At 32.7% G+C, this 24,608-nt stretch overlaps 1 protein-coding gene across 1 annotated transcript in view; it reads left to right on the forward strand.

The window, feature by feature from the left end:
• LOC129217690 (transforming growth factor-beta receptor-associated protein 1-like) overlaps positions 1-20,250 on the forward strand; it is a 57,886-nt gene extending 37,636 nt beyond the window's left edge. Inside the window, exons 14-22 of the mRNA XM_054852024.1 lie at positions 913-981; positions 1,945-2,017; positions 4,410-4,544; positions 7,472-7,572; positions 9,150-9,261; positions 10,326-10,486; positions 13,030-13,108; positions 17,193-17,383; positions 19,985-20,250. Coding sequence (XP_054707999.1) covers positions 913-981; positions 1,945-2,017; positions 4,410-4,544; positions 7,472-7,572; positions 9,150-9,261; positions 10,326-10,486; positions 13,030-13,108; positions 17,193-17,383; positions 19,985-20,114 — 1,051 coding nt within the window. The 3' untranslated portion in view covers positions 20,115-20,250. The remainder of the gene's footprint in view (positions 1-912; positions 982-1,944; positions 2,018-4,409; positions 4,545-7,471; positions 7,573-9,149; positions 9,262-10,325; positions 10,487-13,029; positions 13,109-17,192; positions 17,384-19,984) is intronic.
• The last annotated feature ends 4,358 nt before the right edge of the window (positions 20,251-24,608 follow it).

Below are 24,608 nucleotides of genomic sequence, written 5' to 3' on the forward strand. Positions count from 1 at the left end.
ACTGATAATACAGTCTGACCCCAATTGAACGAATTCGCTGGGACCAAAACTTTTATACCTTGAACCGGGTTATTCGTAATATCGGGGTGTGAAAAAAATGCACTTACTTTACCTAAAACCCCTAATAAGCAACTGCGCAAAAATATACAAAATAGAAAGTGTACGCTTTTTATTAAGCATTCCACGACTTATTACACGCTAGTTAATTTGAAACTTTAAACTATTGAGTAATAGATATTTGACAATTCCCTTGAAACTTGACTCGAAATAGTTCTCTTTCGACTTTATGGAGAGAAGAAAATACTGTGTCATTTGCAACCTGCTGCATGAGATATGTTTTTACATTTTCCAGGTCATGTAAAGCCAGCATTTGAAAAGTAACAGGTTTAATGTGAGTTTTACTATCGCTATCTGCATCAGAATGACTATTCTTTGGTTGCCTCCTTACCCTGATCCGTCAAAAATTGCCGATTCCGAGAAAAGCCTTTTTCTGCTTTGGACAATATGGATGTAACATTTGAAAACAATCCAATATTTCCTAACTCAAACAAACAAAAAAAAATTTTCCCCCCGGCTGTTAAAATAATTTATTATTTCGGGGTTTATTATTCAGTAAATAGGGGTTTTTTCCTTAATTTTTGTCGGGGAAAAAAGAAAAATTCGCTAAATCGCGAAATTTGTTAAATAGAACTTCGTTAAATCAAGGTCCGACTGTATGATGATTTAATAGCAATTTCTCCATTAAGTAGGCTTTTCTGTGAACTTTGAAAACTTCTAGCAGAGCAGAAATAAAATATTGTATTTGTCTTATGAGTTACAAGCAAATAAAAAGTAATGTTAAAATTATACTTTGTTTACATTTTATTCATTTGTTTATACTTCATAATTTTGATGTATTTTGTGCTTTTCCAGACTTATTGCTCAAGAGTACAGTGATTCTACCTTTCCGGGACTCTCATATTTCGTCGATTTTTTATGCAAGTGAGTCTGAAAGATTTTATGTTTCAAAAGATGTTAAGAGTTTTTTAGCTAAACAAATACATATTTCGATATGAGGCTTTTAATGTAATTAGTTTTTCATTTACCATTTCAGCGTTTTCATTATATTTGTATTTTGTTCAAAGATACTTTGCACACTTACTGCAATTTTTAAAAATACTATCGAAAACTCTTTTTACTTCCTTTTAGGAAGTAAAGGAAGTTTTGTATTCACGAAAAAAAAATTTTCCCAAAAATTGTCCTTTATTTCCATTTTGCTCACCCCCGAATGAATGTTAAGTTTTTCTTTCAACCCAACCACATGTGGATATTTGTCTAAGAACGTATGGACACCCGAAATATCCGTTTCGACGATCTCCGAATTAATTAGAATGAGTTTTCTTGTGACGTATGTATGTATCTCGCATAACTTAAAAAACGGTGTGTCCTAGAAAGTTGAAATTTGGTACATAGACTCCTAGTGCAGTCTAGTTGTGCACCCCTTTTGGTTGCATTCGGATGTACCTAAGGGGGTCTTTTACACCTTTTTGGGGGGAAATCATTGTTAATATCAATGCAAACTCAAGTGGTGTTATAATTTGGCAAGCTCTTAAAGACATATTGCCAAGCTTTTGGTCGCTTCTCCAAATTGGCAACAAAAATTTGGAGTTTTTTCTTTTTTTTAAATTTGGTTTCATTTTGGCCACTATTGGCAATATTTGGAGAGTTTACCATTGAATCACATTAAAATGACCAATATTGGGAAAATTAATCTGTATAAAACTTTTTTTTTTGCTTCAGTTCGCAACAAACTTGGGGCAAAAATATTTAAAGTGTTTCTTTGTTTACTCCAAGGCACTACTATTTTCATTAAATTAGCGTAAAAGGAAGTCATGTGATGCAGACATCAGCTCGTTTGTTTTGGAATTAAAAGTGATTTAAACTTACATTTTTGTTCTCTTGCAGCCTCAGTGATCACTTTTTATTGTGGAAATATGTTGATTTTGTCCTGGAAAGAGATCAAGAGCTTGGTGTAAAGGTAATGCTTATCGCATTGATCCAACAAATACTTGTTTTTAAAACTCTCAAAATTCCCCTGATTCTCACCTACTCATTTTTAATATAAGATTTTTAAAAAAAAATGTGCAGACAGGGTTTGCCGATATATATCAGTCAATATATATCATGATATATATCACGATATATATCCGATATTCATTTTGAAACTATAATGATATTTTGTATTTTTTGATATTTATTTTTTCAACTACTGTATTTTCAATATAAAATTATATTAATCATAGCAATATTGTTCATTTATTATTAAAAATAACCAAAAAGGTATGTACTGTATTTTTATGATGTATTAATACATCATTAATATAACAAAGTAACATAGTATTCCTTTTTACTTTCTTCTATATCCAATATATAGAAGAAAGTATTAGATTTGTGCAAATTTTCGAATTTCGAATTTTGACGGATTCGAACGTTTTGAGGTGTGCCGAGTCCATTTCGACTATTTTTGGAAAATGTCTGTCTGTGTGTGTGTGTGTCACGTCTGTGTGTGATCAGTTTTTTTTTTGTGGCCGCTCTACAGCAAAAACTACCGCATGAAATCGAACGAAATTTGGTACACATATGTGCCCCTATGTGAACTTGTGCCAATTGGTTTTTGGCGCGAATTCCTCCAAGGGGGGTGGAGCAATGGGACGTTTTTTGAGTTACACGTGCTTGCTATTCCTCAGGAAGTAACTGACGTAATCAACAAAATTTTGTCCATATGTTGCCATTAAGAGGAACAGGTGCTGATTCAATTTTGGTGCCAATAACTCAAACGGGGGTTGAGCTATAGAACGTTTTTTGTCGTCAATTGTGACTGCTGTATCTCAAGAAATAATGAACGGAATGAAAGAAAAATTTATCGGCAAGTAGCCCTTAGTGGGTATAAGAGCTGATTTCATTTTGGTGTCAACAGCTAAAAAGGGGGTAGCGCAATCACCCGTTCTTTTTTTTCCATTTTGGTGCCCTATCTCAAGAAGTAATGCTACATTCTGGTTGAAATTTGGAATATATGTGAATCCATATGTAAACAGGCTTTGGTTCAATTTTGACGCCAATCGCTCCAAGAGGTGTTGATTTTTTTTCTTTCTTTTTTTTTTTTTTTTGCGAACAAAAATCTTATATGACACATATATGAATAATATAATAATAAAATTTTCTTAATTAAAGTAAATTTTATATTTCTTTGAAACCATAACATGCATACTTATTTCGTAATCAATAATTTATTTTCAAAATTTAAAAATATTGTCTACTTTTTTTAAAAATTCAAAAAATTGAGGAAATTTTCATTTTTTTAAAATTCTTAAGGCTTTTTTATTTTTGCACTAATTTAAAAAAAGTTTTTTGCTAAACGATCACTATCATTATCTCTAAAAATCTGTGCATTCATTTGCTTATGAGTTTATTAGAAAACTTTCTGTGATTGATGATGTAAAGTTTTTTTTTTTAAATTGGTTTTTAAAGGTTTAAACTGCTCTAAACGTTTGAGTAATTTATAAAATGCTTATCAAATGCACAGTTTTGTCAAATATGTTAATCTCAATTGCAAAAAGTATTACTTTAAAGCTGTATCTTTAATTGAAAAAAATCCTTAGAGATTCTAATGACATGAAAACACAAAAATACCATTATCGAGAAAAAGCAATTTAAAGTTTTTCTCTTGCTTAAGAACACATAGCAAGCATGGCCTAAAACGACTCATAACTTTTTAAATATTTGAACTGAAGCAATGAAACTTTTCCCCTGTGTTCAGAATAGTTTTTAGTTTTCAAATAAGCAATTAAAATTTTTTTCATCCTTTCATCATTTTTGAGGTACTGTAACCCCTTAAAATGCAAAAAGTTGAAGTTTTACTTTATTTTGCAATAATGCTGTTTTTTTCTTTGTCAATATCTATTATTGCCAGATTCACAGGTTCTTGTGTTTAAAAACTTTCAAATATTCTATAGTTAATGAAAAAGAAGGAAAAATCAATAGTTCTAAAATTGCAGTTAAATTTGAAAAGAAAAAATGTACAGAAAATATATATTGTATGAGGCAGTGAGAAGCAAAGGATAGTACTAGTAGGCTACTAGTAGTAGCCCTGGTAGTTGCTGCTGTATAGCATGATTTAGAAAAGAATTTCAATGAAAGCCTACCTAGGATGTTATCTTTACACGGATTTTACTCAAAACTTGAAAATATCCACTTATATCCCTTTGCTTCTCACTGCCTCATATGTTTTTTTTTTAAAGTGTAGTAAAGCTATGTGATATGCTCTAAATTCAATTTATTGTTAAGAATAAAAAATTTGAAAGATTATGTTCAATTTTTTGTTATAATTCAATTTACATGTGTGCATGCTGTAGCTTTCATATTTATTGCAGATTTTCATCGATCGGCCCGCAAAAGAGCCAACTTCTGAACGCTTGCGGCCAGATTCTGTTGCAGAATACCTCCATAGATATCCCATGGCATTGATGAGATATCTGGAATATCTAGTGTTCAACAAAAAAATAGAAGCAAGTAAAATTCTGAATCATTTTTTCTGTGCATAATGTTGAATTTTTTTTATCCCTATTTGCAAGAGTAAAAACAAAGTTTTCATTATTGATATCTTATTTTAAATTCTTACCGTAAAATCCCGAAAGTAACCCCCCCCCCCTATTTTCAAAACAAAACTTGTTGATTTCAGAAGGGGGGGTTATAATCGAGATTTTTCTGAAAAATTAACCAAAATAATTGTTTTTAGTAGTATTAATTTTAGAGTACAGAAAAGAAATAATAAGTAAATAAGAGTTAATATTAATGAAGAAAGAGAAATTAATTAATAAAAACCTATCATAATTTTCTAGTAGTAATAATTTGCATGAGGACGCCATTTGTTTTTAAAAAGAAAGGATTTTGCACCTTAAGTTGGCAAAACGCCTATAATTTATCACTTGAAAATTCATTATATACTGAATGTAATAAGGTTACAGTAAAAGAAGCAAAATCTTAATGTTCTTGTTTCAGAATAGAAGCCAAAATCGCAATCACGCTTGCAAATTCGTTATGAAGATCGTAATTTTGAAAACTGAGCTTTACAAAGTTCGCAAACGCAAACACAGACATCTCTTACTCGATTTAGTAAAATTTACATTTCTGATGATCCTAAACTCGTTCAATTACATTATTTCTACTTTTAAAAAGGTTATTTTTAAGTTTCGCGCTACTTTTTAAGCAACACGTTTCCAAAATGGCGTCACGTTTTCAAAATGGGGCCGTGTTAAAGATCGTTAGTTTCACAAGTCAGAACAAAAATACTCTTTCCAAAATGAATATAAAGCAGTACAATCCTGTGAATTTCTTTTGTAATACATATGAACAAAAAAATGAAAAAAAATGGCGTCCTTGCATCAAAAGGAGTTTTAGACATATTGGAAGGAATAAACAGTGGATACCATTTTTTTTCCTTTTCTGTTTAAATCATTGTGTTTTCATTCTTTTTTTTTTTTAGAAAAGCAAAACTGCACATGGAGGGGGAAACTAAACCTTTGTAAATGCTTTCCAATTAAAGCAGAAAATGTTATCTGTCTTTTTTTGGAGGGAGGTGCAAATGAAGATGATCGGAAAATTTTCAGGTGAAGGGAGGGGGGGTATATTCAGGATTTTAAAGTGATTTCACTTTCCACAAAAAAAGGGGGGGCTATAATCGATAGGGGGGTTACTTTCGGGATTTTATGGTAACTCAGGGTGGCGACAGATCAAGGAGATCAGGGAAAAGTCAGGGAACTTTATTAATCAGGGAAAAATCAGGGAAATATCAGGGAATTTTGAAAAAATAACAAAAATCAGGGAAAATTGATTTTATGAAGAAAAAAAATTTTTTTTTGCTTTACAAAATTAAGTACTCTAATTCCCTACGCATTTTCCGCCAATTATCTGTTCAAAAAAAAAAAAGTAAAATTATGAGGTGCGATTATACACTGCCGCATATTTGTGCATCTTTTTTCCTCAACGTCAAAGTATTGAATCTTACTTATTAACCACAGGATGAATTTCCTAAGATTGCTTCTGTGTCTGTTAGGTTGTTTATTTTACCTAGCTTGAAATTTCCTTTTACGCTTTCAATGCTACGTAAAATAAACAACCATACAGGTAAAGAGGAAGCCTTCATTACAGTCTTAGCTCCTTTGCCTTTATTCCATTGTCTCAAAGTAATTAAGTACTGTAATCACGATTTCAAGAAGAAATCTTTGGTTTTTGAATTAATACTATAAAAGCTTAAAAGTTATTACTTCTTTGGGTTTTTAATTTAATTGCTGAAATTGAACTTTCAGTAAAAAAAAACTTTGTTTTTTGCCGTTATACTATTTGTTATCACCACCGATTATACAGGTTTTCTTTTCTTCAGACTTAAGTGATTCTTTAATTTTACAAGCAAGTTGTATTCTTCTTTTATGTATTTTGAAATTAACTAATTGCTTTTTTTTTTCTTTCTTTTTTTTTCTTCTTGCATTTCAAAGTTGTTTGTTACAAAAACAATCTAAGATTTTTTTTCATTACATACTGAAATCATTTGAAATAGAGTTAACTTGTGTACTTAAGTAAATATCTTTATTTTTTTATTGTTAAAATGCTGTATTCTTTCATTAAAACCTATGTTCTTGATTAGAGAAAAGCTCCCCATGAATGGATGTCAAATGGTTTCATCTGTTTTGCATAAATATGTCAATTAGTTATATAAGAATAACTACATTAATTCTATTCTTTCACTATTACTTGTTATTCTTGCACCTATTATGACACTGTTTGAAAACTCAGCTCAAAATAATTTCAATTACTCCTTAATTCTATCAGAAACACACATGTTTTTAAGAGTAATTTTAATAGTTTCTTAAAATTATTATGCTAAGGTTTTTTTTTTTTTTAATTTTCTATAATTTTTCCATGTATAAAAATTTAATGTAACTGCTTTGTAGGGGTTTTTTTTCCCCCAAAAAAACTCTTGTTTTTTTTAAATTTTTTTTTAAAAACCATTTTATTAAAAAAGTAGCATCTTTTCGAAATATATCTTTAGTTCAACAACTTTACACAACTTAAAACATTTAAAATACTGCATTTTATACAAACATACGATGGATTTAAGTAGAGCAAAGAAAGAAAACCATTATCATTGGTAACGTAAATCAGGGAAATTTGGTGAACTTAATCAGGGAAATCAGGGAAAAGTCAGGGAACTTTTTTTCACAGTTCCTGTCGCCACCCTGTAACTCTAATAGCTTAAAAGATATTACTCATCTTCATGCATGCTGCACTGAGGAACATTTCTCTTAATAAATTGTCATTTCCAGTGGATCAAAGAGTGGTCACCTAAGAAAACTTCACCGTGCATAAGACTTTATTTGATTAGAAAATCTCAATCTTTTTCTGACTTTAATAGAGGCTATGTTTTGTGATGTTTTAGAAAGAAAAATTTCACACACACCTTGCAGTGATGTACATGGATTCTGTACTCAACATATTGAAACTCCCCGAACCCGAACAGAACGGCCTGAGTGAAGAAAGGTTTGATTATCTTTTTCGTTTTAAATTCATTTCTGCTCAGTAATTGTAATCAATAAGAAAAATGTGTCGTCCTTAATTACATAAAATTATAAAATTCTTGTTTTGCCTTAAGAATCCAATTTTAATATAATACTAGCTGCGTCGCCCGGCTTTGCACGGTGCACCTCGAAAATAATTGTTATGTCTAGTGACGCATGTTCAACAATCAGGTTTGAACAAAAAAAAAATCAGAAATTTTGCGGCAGATTGTGGGAAAATAACCAAAAAGTAAACATTTTAAAATCTCCGTTTGCAGGAAAAGCCTCAAAACAAAAAACATTTTTTTTTGTTTTGTTTATATTCGAGAAAAAAATGCAACAGATCTTTCATTTAAAGATACGCTAATTAATTACGATTACGATACGATTACGATTTACGATAATTAAAGATACGCTAATTAATTAAGATACGCTAATTAATAAAGATACGCTTCATTTCACGCTACAACTACAAATTTTAATAAAAGCATTGTTACGGAAAGTTGAGATGAAGCACTGAATAATAATTTGAATGGAGGAAAGCCTTCGAAATATGTCGAATCCAAGCTTCATAATTAATAGCTTTTAATTGATATCTCCGCTAATTATTATCGGAGGATTATGTTAAATAGCCAAATATGAAGACGGGAAGATTACGAATCCATCGATACCTGGTTCGATGGTCAGTTCACTGTCGTTCGGGAGAAGAAGCTTGGACATACATAGATACGCTCAGTTTTTAATTATATAAGAGATTACAGTTTGGACGGAAAAAAAAATGCTTTCCTTTTATACTTTTTGATTAGAAAATATTTATTTCATAATGAATCAATTGAAATTTTATACAATTTATTTATGAAATAAATAAGTTCCAATTTTTTCAAGCCTTAACAAACGGGTATTGCTTTTGAAAAAAAAATTTGTACACACAGTGCAAAAACCTTTTCCAGAATCCATCCTTTGTAAATTATTTATTTTAATAAAAATGCAGTTTATTAAAAGAAAAAAAATCAGTATTTTGCTACTTGAGTTGCAATTCCTCCGCATGTCCCCCCCCCCCCCTTCTGCCTCAAATGGTGTTCGGTATCCACCCTTTATTAGAACAACTATTTTTAGTCGAAGAGCTCAGTGGCAGCCCTGAGTTTTCAACCAATAATTGAAAAAAAAATGCATTCTTTTTGGTCATACTATAGATGAACTGGAGAGTCAAAGTGTTGGGACTAGCAAATATTGAATTGATAAATATCGGAATTAAAAAGAATGTAAATGTTTATGCAACACTAAACATCGAAAATACTCTACTGAAAAAGTAGCTTAAGTCATTTAACTCATGCCTACACTAAACCGTCAATAGGGATACAAATAAATATTTTATTGAAATCCAAAAAGCGATAATTCTTCAGTACATCTTTTCTATTTCTGATTCTGTCAGACTAATTTTGGCTATGAACTTTTCTAACTTTAGTCAAAAAATGCTTCATATTTCCATTCGAAAACGAGTGAATTCGAAAGTCATTTGTAAGTTATCGGATATAGTACAGCTTTCTGTATTTTCCTTAGACAGAAGCTTCAACTCCTCCTCCACAACTCATCACTATACCGAGTGCAGCTGCTGTTGGGAAAAGCATCCGAGAGCAGACTCCACAAAGAGTGTGCCATCCTCTACGGAAAGGTGAGCCAGTTCTCTGCACTGCCCGATGCTTGTTGAACATTCCTTCCTACGCACTTTCTCTTACTTCATTGCTTACTTGCTGCTCTTTGTTTTCGGTAACTTCTGCAGAAGCTATCGGGTCATTGTGGAGACCCAGTAATACACTATGTATCTTTATATATTTTTTACGTATTTGTTTCATTATGTGTAATTGCCCTGTAAGCATTTTTTTCCTTTCAATTTCTGATCTCTTGCTTTATCATAAACAGCCTGCTTTAGCCTTTAAAGTTTTATTTGGTCACTGTTGTTAAAATATCCTTTTTAATTACTTCCTTTTACAAAAAAGGAAGTATTCGCAAAAAATTTCACTCAAAAATCGGCCTTAATTTCTATTTTGCTCACCCCCAAATGAATGTTGAGTTTATTTTTCAACCCAACCGCACATGGATACATGTCTAGGACCGTACAGACACCTGAAATATCCATTTTTACGATCCCCGAGTTAATTACAGCGAGTTTTCTCGTGACGTCTGTATGTACATATGTATGTCGCATAACTCAAGAACGGAATGTTCTAGAAAGTTGAAATTTGGTACTTAGACTCCTAGTGGGGTCTAGTTGTGCACCTACCTTTTTGGTTGCATTCGTATGCTTCAAAGGGGATCTTTTGCCCCTTTTTGGGGGGAAATCATTGTTAATTTCGATGTAAACTCAAGTGGTGTTATAATTTGGCGGACACTTGGCGATATATCTCCAGTCTTTTGGTCGCCAAGTTTTGTCGCCAACTTGGCGAAAAATTTGGCGATTTTTTTAAAATTATTTATTTATTTTTTTAAAAATTTGTTTTCCATTTGGCCGCTGTTGGTGATATTTAGAGAATAAACTATTGAATCACACTAAAACTGCCAAGTATGAAAAAATGACATTAAATTGGAGTAAATGGAAGTCATGTGATGCACACATCAGCTCGTTTTTTAGTTGGAGTTAGAACAGAATTGGGGGTTATAAATCAGATCAAGTTTCTGAATAATGTAAAAAAAATATTGTTTGCTTTTAACTAGAAGTTTCTCCTCCTTCCTGTATAGCTTGAAGAGCACGAAAAGGCGCTAAGGATTCTGGTGCATCAGCTTCAAGATCACGACTCTGCAGAAGATTACTGTTTGCGCATGTCTGCAGGAAAAGACAAAAAGTATCGACATCGACTCTTCTATGCCCTCTTAGCAGTTTATTTGGATGACACGTTAGAGTGAGCATTTCTTGGATATATTTTTATTTACACACACTGTTATAAAAGAAAATGTCAAATTTAAATCAACGTATGATGACTGTAGCGGGTTATTTTGAAGTAGCTAAAATGTATAAGCTGAAATCTCACTGCGTACAAATAGAATCTATTTTTATTTGAGTTCTAAAATATTGCACACATTATACTTAACAAAAAAGTTAGGAAATAAACTTAAAGTGATAGCAAGCAACTCGCTTGCGTGTCGCGACAAGGTTTTATATCTTCTACGTGATGCTAAATTTACATAATCTGCCGCTGCCACATGACTAATATGAGAGGAAACTAGGGAATTTGCATACATATAAGTAGGGGAATGTGGACAAAAGGTGAAAAAGCAGGACAAAGGGAAATGGTTAACTTTTTTCTCGGTTTTTGGCACCATCCTGGTAATACTTTAACTATGTAGTAACACATGTAATACGCTCCAGTCGGGAAAAAGTTATCTCTGAAGATCAAAGCAAATGATATTACAAGCAATTTTTAAAAATTGTTATCTATACATATAATAAAATAAGATGTTTGTGTGTGTGTGTGTGTGGCGCGCATCCCGGGAAAACGGTGAGGCCTAGAAAGATGAAATTTGGTATGCAGGTACAGTTTTTGCTGAAGATGTGCACCTCGATCTTAGATTTTTGATATTTTAATTAGAAAAAAAATTATTTAATGTTTTATGTTATTTTTAGCACTTTTTGGTACTTTTAACCTCACAGACCCCGAACCAATCCCGCCAGTCGGATATTTTTTGTACTATAGTGTAGGAAATTTAATTTTAAATATGATGAATGAAAACATTTTGAAGATAGAGCAATTTTTGTATTTTTTATGAATCTTTGAAAAAATCTTTATTTTACATTTTTTTCTGGGTTTAGTTTTTTTCGAAACCCATTCTGCAAAAAGTACTGAACCCTCAATTCTAAAATTTTAGTCGGTAATAGTAAAAACATTCCGCCCCCTTCAGAAGAAAAAGTTTTTAAAAATACGAAATAGTTTTTTTTTTTTTTACAATTTTTTTAATGCAGATCGCAACGCGAGCTGTTCGCTTGCCGGCTGAGTTCCGAACTTACCTCATCACGTGATCCAACTGAAATCGTTTTACTATTTTTTTAGTTTTTTATCTTTTTCCAAGCGCTACTTTTTGCACGCTACGGGGAACATAGAGCCTTTTTTTTTGCGGGTTATTTTAATTAAATAAATAAAGCCCGCGATTTTTTGCATGATCTTTGTTTCTGTTACGGATTGGCGGTTAGGTTAGGTAGATACAGAGATAGATAGAGATTGAGTGGACAAAAAATGTTTTTGTTCGAATTAATACTTATATAAATAAAAAAGATTGTTAATTACTGTTAGAGGTAGATATGCATAGATCGTATAGATAGATAGAGAGACAAATATAGAGGTCGATATAAAAGATGGACTGCAAGTAAGAGACATGCCCGTCATTTAACAAACTTCAACAGGGTGTCAATGCCCCCCCCCCACCACACACACCATGACTTTGAAAAAACAATGCTTTCACATAAAAGTGGGAGTGCTTTTTGTTATTTTTCGACAAAATTTGCATGAAGAGTACGCCGTTTGAGTCTCCCCTCCCCTCCTTTAAAGTATTCCAAACGACAGAACTAGAGATAGGTCTGGAAAATATTTTATTCAAACTACTAATGATATAGATATATGTAGATTGATTGATACCGCTACGAAATTTATTTAAGCAGCCGCCGAAGGCGGCAACATTGGCGTTAAAAGGCGAATGATAATATTGATACATAAAGAAAAACATTGATTAATACCGTCGCTAAATTGTCTAAGCAGCCGCCGTAAGGGCAACCCTGGCACAAAAAGACGAATGGCGTAAAAAGGAGGACCAGCTGGTCGCCGAAGGCGGCTAGTTCATAATGTAATATTTTGTTGTAAGTTAAAAATTATATTTGGAATTATAAAACAATCAAGTTCTTGTTGTTAACATTTTAAATATTGATTGAAGACCTACTAATATTTAGTGCTTCTTTTTTTAAATATCAAGCTGATTTTTAATTTTAATGCTTTGTACAATTAGTCAAGTGAAAGCACAGCAAAGTGAAATAGTTCATTTTTTGTTTACTCATTCACTCATTTATTAAATTACTGACATATTCATTCTTAAATAAATTTATTTATGCAAATAAATGCTTTTTATGCCCTAAGCCCTTCCTTCTCCCGTAAAATCGAGATGAGCTTTCTCCTGCCCGTGATATTTCCCGGTTGAAGACCTCAAAAATTGCTTCAAAGAGTTTAAAATAATCTATTTGTTATGTTGGATGTATATTTATTTACTTTTGTGTACATCAGATGCAGCACTACACTATTATAATGTACCAATTGGAGAAAAATTGGTTAATATTGCAATGCTTTTTTTTACTTTTTTTTGACTGAAGAAACTTGACATTTTTGCTTTATTACTGTTTTTTTTTTTGAAAATAATTTATAAACTGATGTTTACTTTTTGTATTCTTATTCTTCTTTTATAGAGAACAGAAAAGAGAAGAAATGCTGCCAGCTGCTATCCAGCTACTTAACAGTGAGTTAGCTGAATTCGATGTAACGAAGGTAATGTGTATTCTTTTTTTTTTTTAAATGTTATTAAGAATCACAAATTTTAGTTTTAAATGTTATTATTTGTAAAGTTTCTTTGTCACCTACAATTTTAATAAGATTTAAAACATACCTTGTATCTTTTGTGCTAAAAAGGGGAAATGTAAACATTTAAAAACATTCACAAAAATTTCAAAAGATTGCAAATATGTGTTGTAGGGCATAAGCTTTTTCATTGGAAAAAAGTGAGCTTCTATGTACATGAAAAGACTGCCAAAAAACGTTTCTGCAGGGTCTTTACATATGCACATTTTTATCAGCACTGTATAATATGTTATAAGTTGTTAGAAGCACTGTCTAAACTTTAATTTAACTTTGAGCCATTCATACTAATAAAGTTTTCATTTTATATACAAATACAAATACAAATACAAAAGTGACGACCAGCAACAGGCTCTGGGCCCAGCTAGACTGGTCCTAGTCAATTTACAATCCCCAGTGAAGATCAATGGCCCTCTTAAAACTGTCTACTCCTTTGCTCATTACCACCTCTTCCAGGAAGCTGTTCCAAGGTTCCACTACTCTGCTAAAATAATAATTTTTCCTAATATCCATGTTAGCCTGAGATTTAAATAGCTTAAAACAATGACCCCTTGTCCTGTTTTCAGTGCTAAACTTTAGCCCCGTAACATATTTCGTTTTAATAAATTTAAACAGCTGAATCATGTCCCCTCGGTCTCTTCTTTGCTCAAGACTGTACATTTTTAGCCTTCTAAGCCTGGAATCATAATCTAAGTGGGAAAGTCCACTTATTAGCCTTGTAGCTCGCCTTTGAACCTTTTCCAATACATTAATGTCTTTCTTAAGATAAGGAGACCAAAACTGAACAGCATACTCCAAATGGGGTCTTACCAAACTTCTATATAAGGGCAGAAGAACTTCTTTAGATTTATTTGAAATAGATCTATTGATAAACCCAAGCATCTTATTGGCTTTGTTGCTAGCAATGCTGCACTGTTGGCTAAACTTTAAATCCTGACTTATTAGGACCCCCAGATCAGTAACTTTGTCTGCCTGACTAATGACTGAACCTTGCAAATAATAACTTGTACACTTATTTCCATGCCCTAAATGTAGCACTTGACATTTCCCAACATTAACAGCCATACCCCATTTATCAGCCCACTCCGTAATATGATCTAGATCCTCTTGCAGCTGATTTGCTTGTTCTTCATTTTCTACAGTCCCCATAACTTTGACATCATCAGCAAAACAGTTCATGTTCCCAGAAATATTTTTGTGAATATCGTTCATAAAGACAATGAACAAAACAGGCCCTAACACTGATCCTTGAGGAACCCCGCTTAAGACCTCACTCCAATTAGAATAATTTCCCCTGACAACTACTCTTTGTTTCCTTCCGGTCAGCCAATTTTTTACCCAAATGAAAGTTTTCCCTCCTATTCCTATATCAGCTAATTTGTTAAGTAGAGCAACATGCGGTACCTTATCAAAAGCTTTTTGAAAATCAATGTAAACAACATCTACAGGCTTCTTATTGTCCAAAGCCATGGTAACTTTGTCATAGAAATGTAATAAATTAGTTGCACAAGATTTACCTTTCCTAAAACCGTACTGAAAACTAGTCAATAGATTATTAGTCTCTAGAAAATTTACTATCTTAATTTTCATCAATGTTTCAAAAATTTTGCAAACCACCGAAGTTAGACTCACAGGTCTATAATTTCCCGCACTCCCTTTAGACCCTTTCTTGAAGAGCGGTGTAATGTTAGCCAGCTTCCAGTCCTCTGGCACTGTCCCCGAATTATAAGAAGCATTGAAAATGTTTGCGATTACATCTGCTAATTCCTCTGCACATTCAACTAAAATTTTCGGATAAATATTATCTGGCCCCGGAGCCTTAGTCTCTTTAATTTTTTTCAAATGAAGTAAAACGTCATCCCTGGAAAATACAAAGTCCTCAAGCTGTACTATAGCTTGTGTCTTGTTGGTGTCAACTGTTGAGATACAGTTATCGTTAAAAACACTCGAAAAAAAGTTATTAAGAACATTAGCAATATCACTATCGTCCTGAATTAAAATTCCGTGCTCATCAATCAGTGGCCCAATATGACTATTTCGAAATTGTTTCTCAACAAGTATTATCTGGTTTCGCTAATCCTTGCTCAACAACTAACCATTCAATTTTTGACACTAGTTCACAGTCCCAAGCTGTGGGATTTGAAGCAAATAACCATGTTAAATAAATTTTGATGGAGAAGTTGCAGCTGTGCACAGGGCTCTTATAGAATAACAATACAGTCGTCCCTCGCTACTTTGCGCGTCGACTTTCGCGGCTTCACTACATCGCGTTTTTTTTCTGTTTTTTTTTTCTTTTTCTATTTCAGCAATGAGCCTTTTTTATGTTCTCGTGTAAATTTTTTCTTACAAGAGAATTACAAATTATGTCTTTTAAGTAAGGTAAGCTCTTCTTAGGGACTGTAGTTGTACTAGTTGAGGGAATGGAGGTTTAAAATCGCCGAAGAAAGTTTATCGCAATTTAATCTTAAACGCTAACAAATCACTGGATTATTACTAGGGGATAAATACATCTCTAATGGTGTTCAACAACACACTAGCTTTTTAAGCTGTATGCATAATACCTTTGATGAGGATAAATGTAGAGGAAGAAAGGGGACACATACAGTCACTAACTGGAAATTAATTCATGATTGAACAAGTTGAAGTTGAGCTATTTTCATAGGTTAGTAGTAGTGTGTGTATGTGTACTTTATTTCCTAATGGATAATTAATGTGATATCGATTCCGTCTAATATATCTCGTTTTCTCATATTTTGTGCAATATATTAAGTAATACGAATATAATGTTGGATAAGGGTGCTGTTTCATGTCTAGGGGGCTCTAACTATGTTAAAAACTTATTTAAATTGTCGTCAGTAAGTTTTATGCCCTCGAATTAGGAAAATATTCGGTTTATAAATACAGAATCGTACTTCGCGGAAATTCAGTTATCGCAGTGAAGTCTGGAACCAATTAACCGCGATAAATGAGGGTTAACTGTAGAGTTGTTCTGGAATGCAAGCTATTGATTAGTTTAATAATAGATGGAGGGCTTAAAGTTACCTTGCAGTAGAGCCCTAGTTACTGCAAAGTTGTGGGTACCAGTTTGCTGATACCCTTGTTGAGTGTGGATCTAACCTTCCATAACCTGATCCTTCTAAGTTGAATAAATACCTTTGTGCATAAAAAGTAAACTAATAAATAACAAGGTCATATAGCAGAAATTGCAGATTACTGCAGTCAGGTGTTTCAGCGTTACAAGGAATGCTTTTTTCAATGCAAGAGAAATGAGCTTATGAATGAAAAGACATCCAACATCTTTTGCTGTATGTCTTTTCATCCATTAGTTCATTTCTTTTGCATTGAAAAAGGCATTTCTGTTCCGCCAAAACACGTGTCTGCAGTAATCTGCGATTTGTGCTATTTGATGTTGTTATTTATTATTTTACAGATATCTTTTCTGTTTGCTACCATGTCATAAGAAACTAGGGCAGATTCAATCGTTTCCAACCTAGTAAAGGAAAATATCGGGGGATTGCTTATTAGATAATCCTATTCCAAGAAATCATCTACATAAAGTTGGACTGGCAGACTCTCCAAGTTGCCCACTGTGCTCAAAGAATTCAGACATATCTGGTGACCACTTAAAACCTGTCCTAGACTTCATGACATAGTAGTTGAAAATACTGCAAATGATTTCAATAGTTTAAATGTTTTTTAAACTATATTAGGCTGCCTGACAAAGACTAGTGGCAGTTATGCATCGGTCTGGCCAAGGTTTAAAAAAAAGTTTATTAATTGATTAAAGGTTACTTACCTATTGTTGCTGCTAATAATTACATTACATTTCATGCTTATGCATTATTGTTGAGTATTCTACAGCCAGCCCTTCCCCTTTGAATTCCTCAAACAACCATCTACAAACAATATTTGCTCTTTTTTTTTAAACTCTTCATTTAAACTGTGTATAATGATTGAACTCCCGCAAGCACAATAATGTGAATCTGAATGTCTGCAGGTATTGCAGCTGATCCCATCCCACTGGTCAGTGGCCATTCTGGACCAATTCCTCACTCGTTCCTTGCGTTCCTCTCTCCACAGGCGGCGACGCTGCAGGTTACGCAGCGCCCTCTCGCGGGGAGAAAACTTGCACGTCAAGTTTGCCAAGATACACATCGAGAGCACTCACGTCCTTCTCACGGAAGACAGGTAATTGAAATTTGCAACAGTTGTTGCATTTCTTATTGTATAACTGTTTTCCATTCCACTAAACAGTTCTGCATCACAGTGACAATCTTCAGCAGACTTCCAATTTGTTTTGAACATTTTCAAACTTGATTTTCTCCATTTCTAAGTACCATCATATTACCCCGCATCAGCCGGCATGCCAGAAAAAGTGAAGTTGACCGGCATGCCAGGAAATATCTGAAAACTGCAAATTACAAAAAAAAAGGCAAAAAATGCGAAAACAAAAATTTCTGCGCCTAAATAGAAAGTTAGTGAGAAAATTCAAAGAATGTAAACCTCCACCAAAAGTCCTGCATAAAAGATAATTTTCCCTTAGTGTATAAAACTTTTATAACATAAGTATTAGGGTGGTCCAAAATGATAAGAAAAAAAAAATAAATGAAACTTTTTATTTCCGCATTTCTCCATTGTTCCACCAAACAAAGTAAATTACCGAACTGATAAGAGGTCACTTTGAAACAAATCATTTTACGACTACAATTTACTAAAACTATTTAGGGCTCCTTCTATTAGTTCTGCTGTGACGAAAAATGTTCAATGCCCAAGGAAGTGACACTGGCCAATGATATTAAATCTTAATACACAAAAAGAAAATGTTGTATATAACATTAGAATTTCAGAAACTTGTATTATGATGTTTGTATTTCTTGTTATCGAGACTTTTGGAGCCATCTAAACCTTTCACACTCTGCACGTCATTAGACACGACAACAACAACATGATGTTTGTAAATGTAAAATAGCTTTTACAATCTTTCTGTGCTAAGTTATATCATTTGTAAAAATTCCACTTTTTCCCTTAATCTTCATAATCCCTAAATGCTAACCAAATCACCTGGTTTTTTCTCCTTAATTCTATAATATCCTATGGAGCAAAGGCAGACTTGTAGAGAATTTTCCAATTTCCAAAATTTTTATTTTTGGATCTCCCTAAAGAATACAGTATAACTATGATTTAACGTTGCCAGATTTCCTGAATTTAATGATACGTTTCACTAGTTCGGATTTGACTGCATTGAATGTCTATGCTCCTCAATTTAACGATATCCTTGATTTAACGATAACTTTTCCTGTCCCTTGACAATCATTAAATTGAGGTTATACTGTATATTAATTACTTTCTTTTTTATGAGTTTATACTTTTAATGACATTTGCAACAAGAAGTTACTTTTTTTAAAAATTATCATCGTTAAACTAATTATTATCGTTAAACTAACAAGAGATGATTTGGTCTCCGATGATTTAAATAAATTTTTCATAAAATATTTGAATAATTTTGGAAAGAACTAGTTTAAATGTTTAAAAAAATATAAGTAAAATAAAAATATTTTACCATTTTATAATAAAAAGCCACAATTACACTAAATAGTTCTGCCTCAAACTTTTAATAAGTAACGTTATAAGACATCAAAGTAGCCACCTCATCGAAATCACAGAACAAGGACATGGTGTTACTTGTTCTTTCTTGGTAGCAAAGTATTTGAAGTTTCTAACCATCCTCACATTTTACTGCTGAAAAAAAAGTCATCTTTTGAAAAAAGAAATATTGCCTGTCTCAAAGATTTCCTGAGCTCCATAATTATAAAAGGTTAGATATGAAAGTTTTGTATCTTGTTGTAGGAGAATGTGGGACAAAGTGAAATGGTTAAGATCACGGAGTATTTTCAAAATGAACAAATCAGAAAATTGTTTTGAAAATTACAGTACAGAAAGAACATTGTATTTTATAATAAAACTTGCATTGAAACAGTGTTTTTTATTTTTGGCAGTAAATTTGAGTCTTCAAAAAGAAGTGGAAAAATTTCCTTTTTTTTTTATGGGGCAAAGTGAAAAAAAAATTTTTTTTGAATGAAATATTTTCTATTTGATGATAAAATATATTTTTGTAGTAAATAAAAGGTTGAATAAATAAATGAAAAGATGATGAAACAATAAACAAATAATTAAATGAATAAATCAATTAATATATGAACAAAAATAAATGAGCGAGTAAAAGAAAGAATAAATAAGAAAACTAGTGAATGAATGAATAAATAAGTGAATTACTAAACGAAAAAATTTAAATAAATTAATTAATAAATGAAAACGTAAGTGATTTGCATTAAATGATTGAGTAAGTAAATAAAACAACCTATTTCACTTTGCCCCTTCCGCTTTGCCCTGTATGTACTTGACTAATTGTACAATTTATTTAAAATACAAATAATCTTAATATCAACTAAATTACTACTGCATTGAATATTAGGAGGTCTCAATTAATACTTAAAATGTTAATAACAGGAATTTTATCATTTTATAGTAACAAGAATAATTTTTGAATTACAACAAAATATTACAATATGAGTATCAATTTTTTTAAATTGCCTGTATTACCCAATGCTTTAATCTTCGGCGGTATTTTTTTCCTGACTGGAACAGACTACATATGGTACTACATAGTTAAAATAAAGCCAGATAGGTGGAGCTAAAAGCAGAGTAAATATTTCACCATTTCAGTTTGCCCCATGTTCCCCTAATCACAGGAACTAACCGAATGTGATGGATTTTTTTTTCTTTCTGCAGAGTGTGTGCCATCTGCAAGCATTCCTTCGTGGAGCCGGCCTTCGCGAGACACTGCGACTCTACCCTGACTCATCCATACTGCGCGAAACACGCGGGACAGATATCCGAATCCACGAGCAACGTCAGGTGATGAATGTTTGTCTAGTAAAAATAAAACCACATTCCTTATGTGCAATCTTTATATTGGCAGATCTCTGCCCCCACTGGCGACGGACTCGCTCCTTTCATGTACATATGAGAGAAAAGAAGTGAAATTATAATAAAAGTGTTTAAGATCAAGTTCTTTCTTTATCTTTTTTTGCCAGACTGTGTTTTAGCTCGTCAACAAGGAGTATTTTTGTTATAGGATACTCCTAAATAGGTGAGGGTCATGTAACTCAACATGATTGATTGCAGCTATAGTTGGGGCAATTCTACCCAGTCAGCATTGTGAAGGCTTCTCAAATCCAAAGCGCTGCCTTATAGCACGACACTGCCAGGTTAGATCTGCCACAACTATACTGCCGTGCTAAGCTTAAAAGCCGTATCTACACTTTTTATCGAAATTGAGTTACGGTCACCAAGTGATTCTTTGTCACATATTTTACCTAAATACAATGTTTTATGGTCATTTGTGAATGGGAAGTTTTTGAGCAATCACGATTGCTTATTGTTCTCACTTGACTGTTTAGATATCCTATCATTTCGTTTTCCCACCAGCACCCTACGCAGCATCACCGTCGACCGGCCTCACGATGCTGCTCCTATAGCGAAAGCTGTCTCCAGGTTGCATCCATGTCCTACACACGCGCATACATACACAACTACACACACACACACACAAACACATACACACAACTACCCACACATTTATGCCTGCACACAGACACAAAACATATGCCTACACCACACACATACCCCCCCCCCCACACACATTCATATACACAACTAGCCCCACACTTGCCAGCACACAGACACACATGCCTACACACACAAACACACATACCCCCACACACAACACACACGCCTACATACACACACTCGTGATTGTGAAAAACATAATTTGAATTCAAGATGTCAAAATTCAAATTTTTTTAAAAAATTTCTGAAAAAGTTGCATCTGAATCAAATGCATAGAGGCTGTGAGGTGTCAACGGTTCTTTTCGGCCTCCCATGACGATTACGTCTTGTTAGGGGGTCATTCATGGAGACCACACGCAACCACGAGTCGTCCCACGGTCTTACACAAGATCCCCTTAAAGATTACGCAAAGTTTGTGGTCACTACGGCACCGCTCCACCCGTTTGACTCAGAGCACAGACCACCCTGTGGTGAGAACCAAAGTTTTCTTCGGGGGTCTGAAAAGCATCTGGAGGCAGAGATGGTTACGCCACGAGCCGGGACTGAGGCCCGGAATTCTCTCGGGAACGCAATGTTCCAAAAGTCCGGTTTGCAAAGCCAGTAACTTGAACTTCACGACGAAGTTGAATAATGTTGTTACAATTACAACCATTTGTAAATTACTTGTACATAGCTGTATGCCATTAATCCAGATAAATAAAAGTTCTTTTTGATTATTTATGGTCTGGTACGCTACAAGGCACACAACTTTAAACAGCAATTTCTCATTTTGAACTCCGAAGCAGATACGACTTTTGCGTTAAGCTCGGCAGTATAGTCCCGCATATGTAGTAGCTTTAGACTCTTGCATGATTCTAATCTACTAAACGAGTTAGAAATAATTTTTCACCTTTCATTTTCAGCATAAATGCAGCTGTCCCATTCCTCCCAACGCTTCCCTACCCTTTATGTAAAACATATTTTGTTTATCCCGACTAAATTTGTGACTGCTCCTACCTTCTGGAGCTAAAAAATGCAACTATGTTTCATTGTTCCTTCTACAAAAATGCTACTATATTAGCAATGAAAAAAAGTCCCTAGTTGAACAGGAGTAGACTATTTGAAATGGTTTTTAAAATGTTCAAAACTCTTTTAAAGTCATTTTAATAGATTTTATATCAATATCTGTATGGCAGGGAATGGTGATTTCACAATGTAACATGACAAAGTATTAAAATCACTTTGACCTGAAACCTACAAAATGCTAAAACAAGCAAAATATTATTTGTAATAGAAATTATATGTAATGAATAGACTTGAAGTTTACAAAGCACCTTGTTTATATATGGGTATAAGTACAAATATAGGAGAAACAAATTGCAGAAAATAATTTCGGCCAAAATGTTAAAATATTCTTCAACATAAAATTTAGATTAAAAAAGAAAAATCAAGTATTTTATACATCCAGGGTTCGTACGGGTCATGGAAATCCTGGAAAGTCATGGAAAAAAAATAATCAAATTTCAGACCTGGAAAAGTCATGGAAAACTAATATTTTCATTATAAGTCATGGAAATTTATTTTAAGTCATGGAAAAAATGTCTTGGGCAGTTAAAAAGTAACAATAGCTGAAAGAGCGCTAGAAATATTGAGTGATTTAGTAATATTGCATACAAATTGAACGATCTCAAAAACAAATCCGAGTTTTGGAATCCAATTTCATCTGTTTCTGTAACAGTCGCTCGCATTTTTTTGCAATGTGAGTTTACTACTCTGGCGTCACTAATTTTGAATTCACCATTATTTTCAACACTTCTTATATTTTGTATTTTGTTGTAGTGGACTTGCACATTCTTGATTTTGCCACGCCCCCTCAAAAAGTGTAATTCAATTGCATCCGAGTTCGTTTCAACAACTTGTAAAAAATTCATTATTAAATTTACCAGAGTTTATCTTAATATGTTGAAGGCTTTAGAAAATGAAGACTTTAGTCAGACAATAGAACATAGAAATAGGGGAATTCTAATACTCTAAAACAGTAGTGCCCTACATACAACTCGCAAAACTGATCCTCGTGGTCAAATGAAATATCTGGTTTAGAAAAAGGAATTTACTGAAAAACTTGACTTTATTTTAATGAAAGCATATACTGTCAAGTTACATGGATGATTAGATGCACTATTGACACCAAAGTACAATGTTTTTATGAATTAAATTTATTATTGGAAACTTAGTAATATGACTCATTCAATTTTTGTCCCATGCATTACTATTCGACAGCATTTATAAAATATTTGTTAGACATTTAAACATCAGTGTATTGTATTCACTATATTTTTATTTTGCTTGAATTTGTATGATAAAAACAAATAAGAATAATTTATTAGTTTCTGCAGTGTGCACTGATATTTTTTCAGTCACAAGTAAGTGCTCCAATGAGGTAGTGGCACTCACGTAACAATTTTTCTAATGCCCATTTCCGGAAATTATCAGCTTTTACATTAAATAGTACTGTTCCCTTCGTGTAACAAGGTCATGAAAAATGTTATGAAGTCATGAAAAGGTCATGGAAATTTTTTATCCAAATTGGGTATGAACCTTGTACATCAGACAAGCACTTTATTCTTAACCCATTATAGGGAAATTGACATTTTATTTCAGGAGAAAATTAATTTACTTTTTGATCATAGTCAAAAAATGTAATAATACTTGATGATAAAACTAGAATATTGTTTTTAATTACATCCTGTTAATAATTACTTACGTCAAAAATTGTTTTCAGCATTTTCTCTTTAACAAAAATGAAGCTCTTTTCATTTACTAAATCAGTCACATACCTGTATCAATGTTAAGTTTACTGAGAAATGTATTTTGATCTTTATCATAACTTTTTTCTAATGAAAACAAAAGCTAAAAATATGTAAATAATATTCTGTGATAAACAATTTTTAGTATTAGTTTTTTTTTTTTTTTTTTGGAGGGGGGGAGAGGAGGGATGAACAATGTGATTTACTTATCTATTTACCAAGCATTTTATTTTGCTTTAAAAATATTCAAATTAAAAAAAAATCCTTTATTCGTATTTGTTCTATATTATTAGTTCTTTATATTACAATTTTCTCAAAGCAAAGCAACTTGCTTAGGATTTATATAGGGCTCAAATTTTATCCTAGAAGCTAATTGTTAAAAATATAATACAAAATTATTCGAACAAAATATGACTGACATTCAAATTAGATTATGCTGTCAAAAATTTTTAAGAGGGGGGGGGGGGGCAGACACACTTCCCCACATCAACATTATTTTTAAAACTTTTTATTTAAAAATTTAAAAATATTAATGTTTTGACTCTTTCATTTTTTTTTTAAATTTTTAGACACACATAATTTGGCTAGATATTTAGGCCTTCTTCAGTGATCCAGTTATTTTGTTTCGTTTTTACATTTTTCTTCAAGAACTGTTGTAAGAAAATAAGCTAAAAATGGTGTGAAATAAAACAATTTTGATGTATTTTTATTAACAGAAAAATTTAAAAAATCATATGTACAATGCATTTCACAATATAAAGGACATTTGCATCCAAAAAGGCTTTTATCCAGGATTTCTAAAAATTGTCTTTTTCCTAGTACTAGTATGAGCCTTTGCATTATAAATCTCTTCAATGTGCAACACCAAAACAATGACACAACATCATGGCACTAGTATGACACCACAAGTGACAATTCAAACGGCGGTGGCTTTCGAAGACAGTCGGACGATCTCGTTTTGTAAATTTTCTCTGGCTTGTCGCTCGTACTTCTCACGA

The sequence above is a fragment of the Uloborus diversus genome, chromosome 2, assembly GCF_026930045.1.
Source record: "Uloborus diversus isolate 005 chromosome 2, Udiv.v.3.1, whole genome shotgun sequence".
Classification (NCBI taxonomy): domain Eukaryota; kingdom Metazoa; phylum Arthropoda; class Arachnida; order Araneae; family Uloboridae; genus Uloborus; species Uloborus diversus.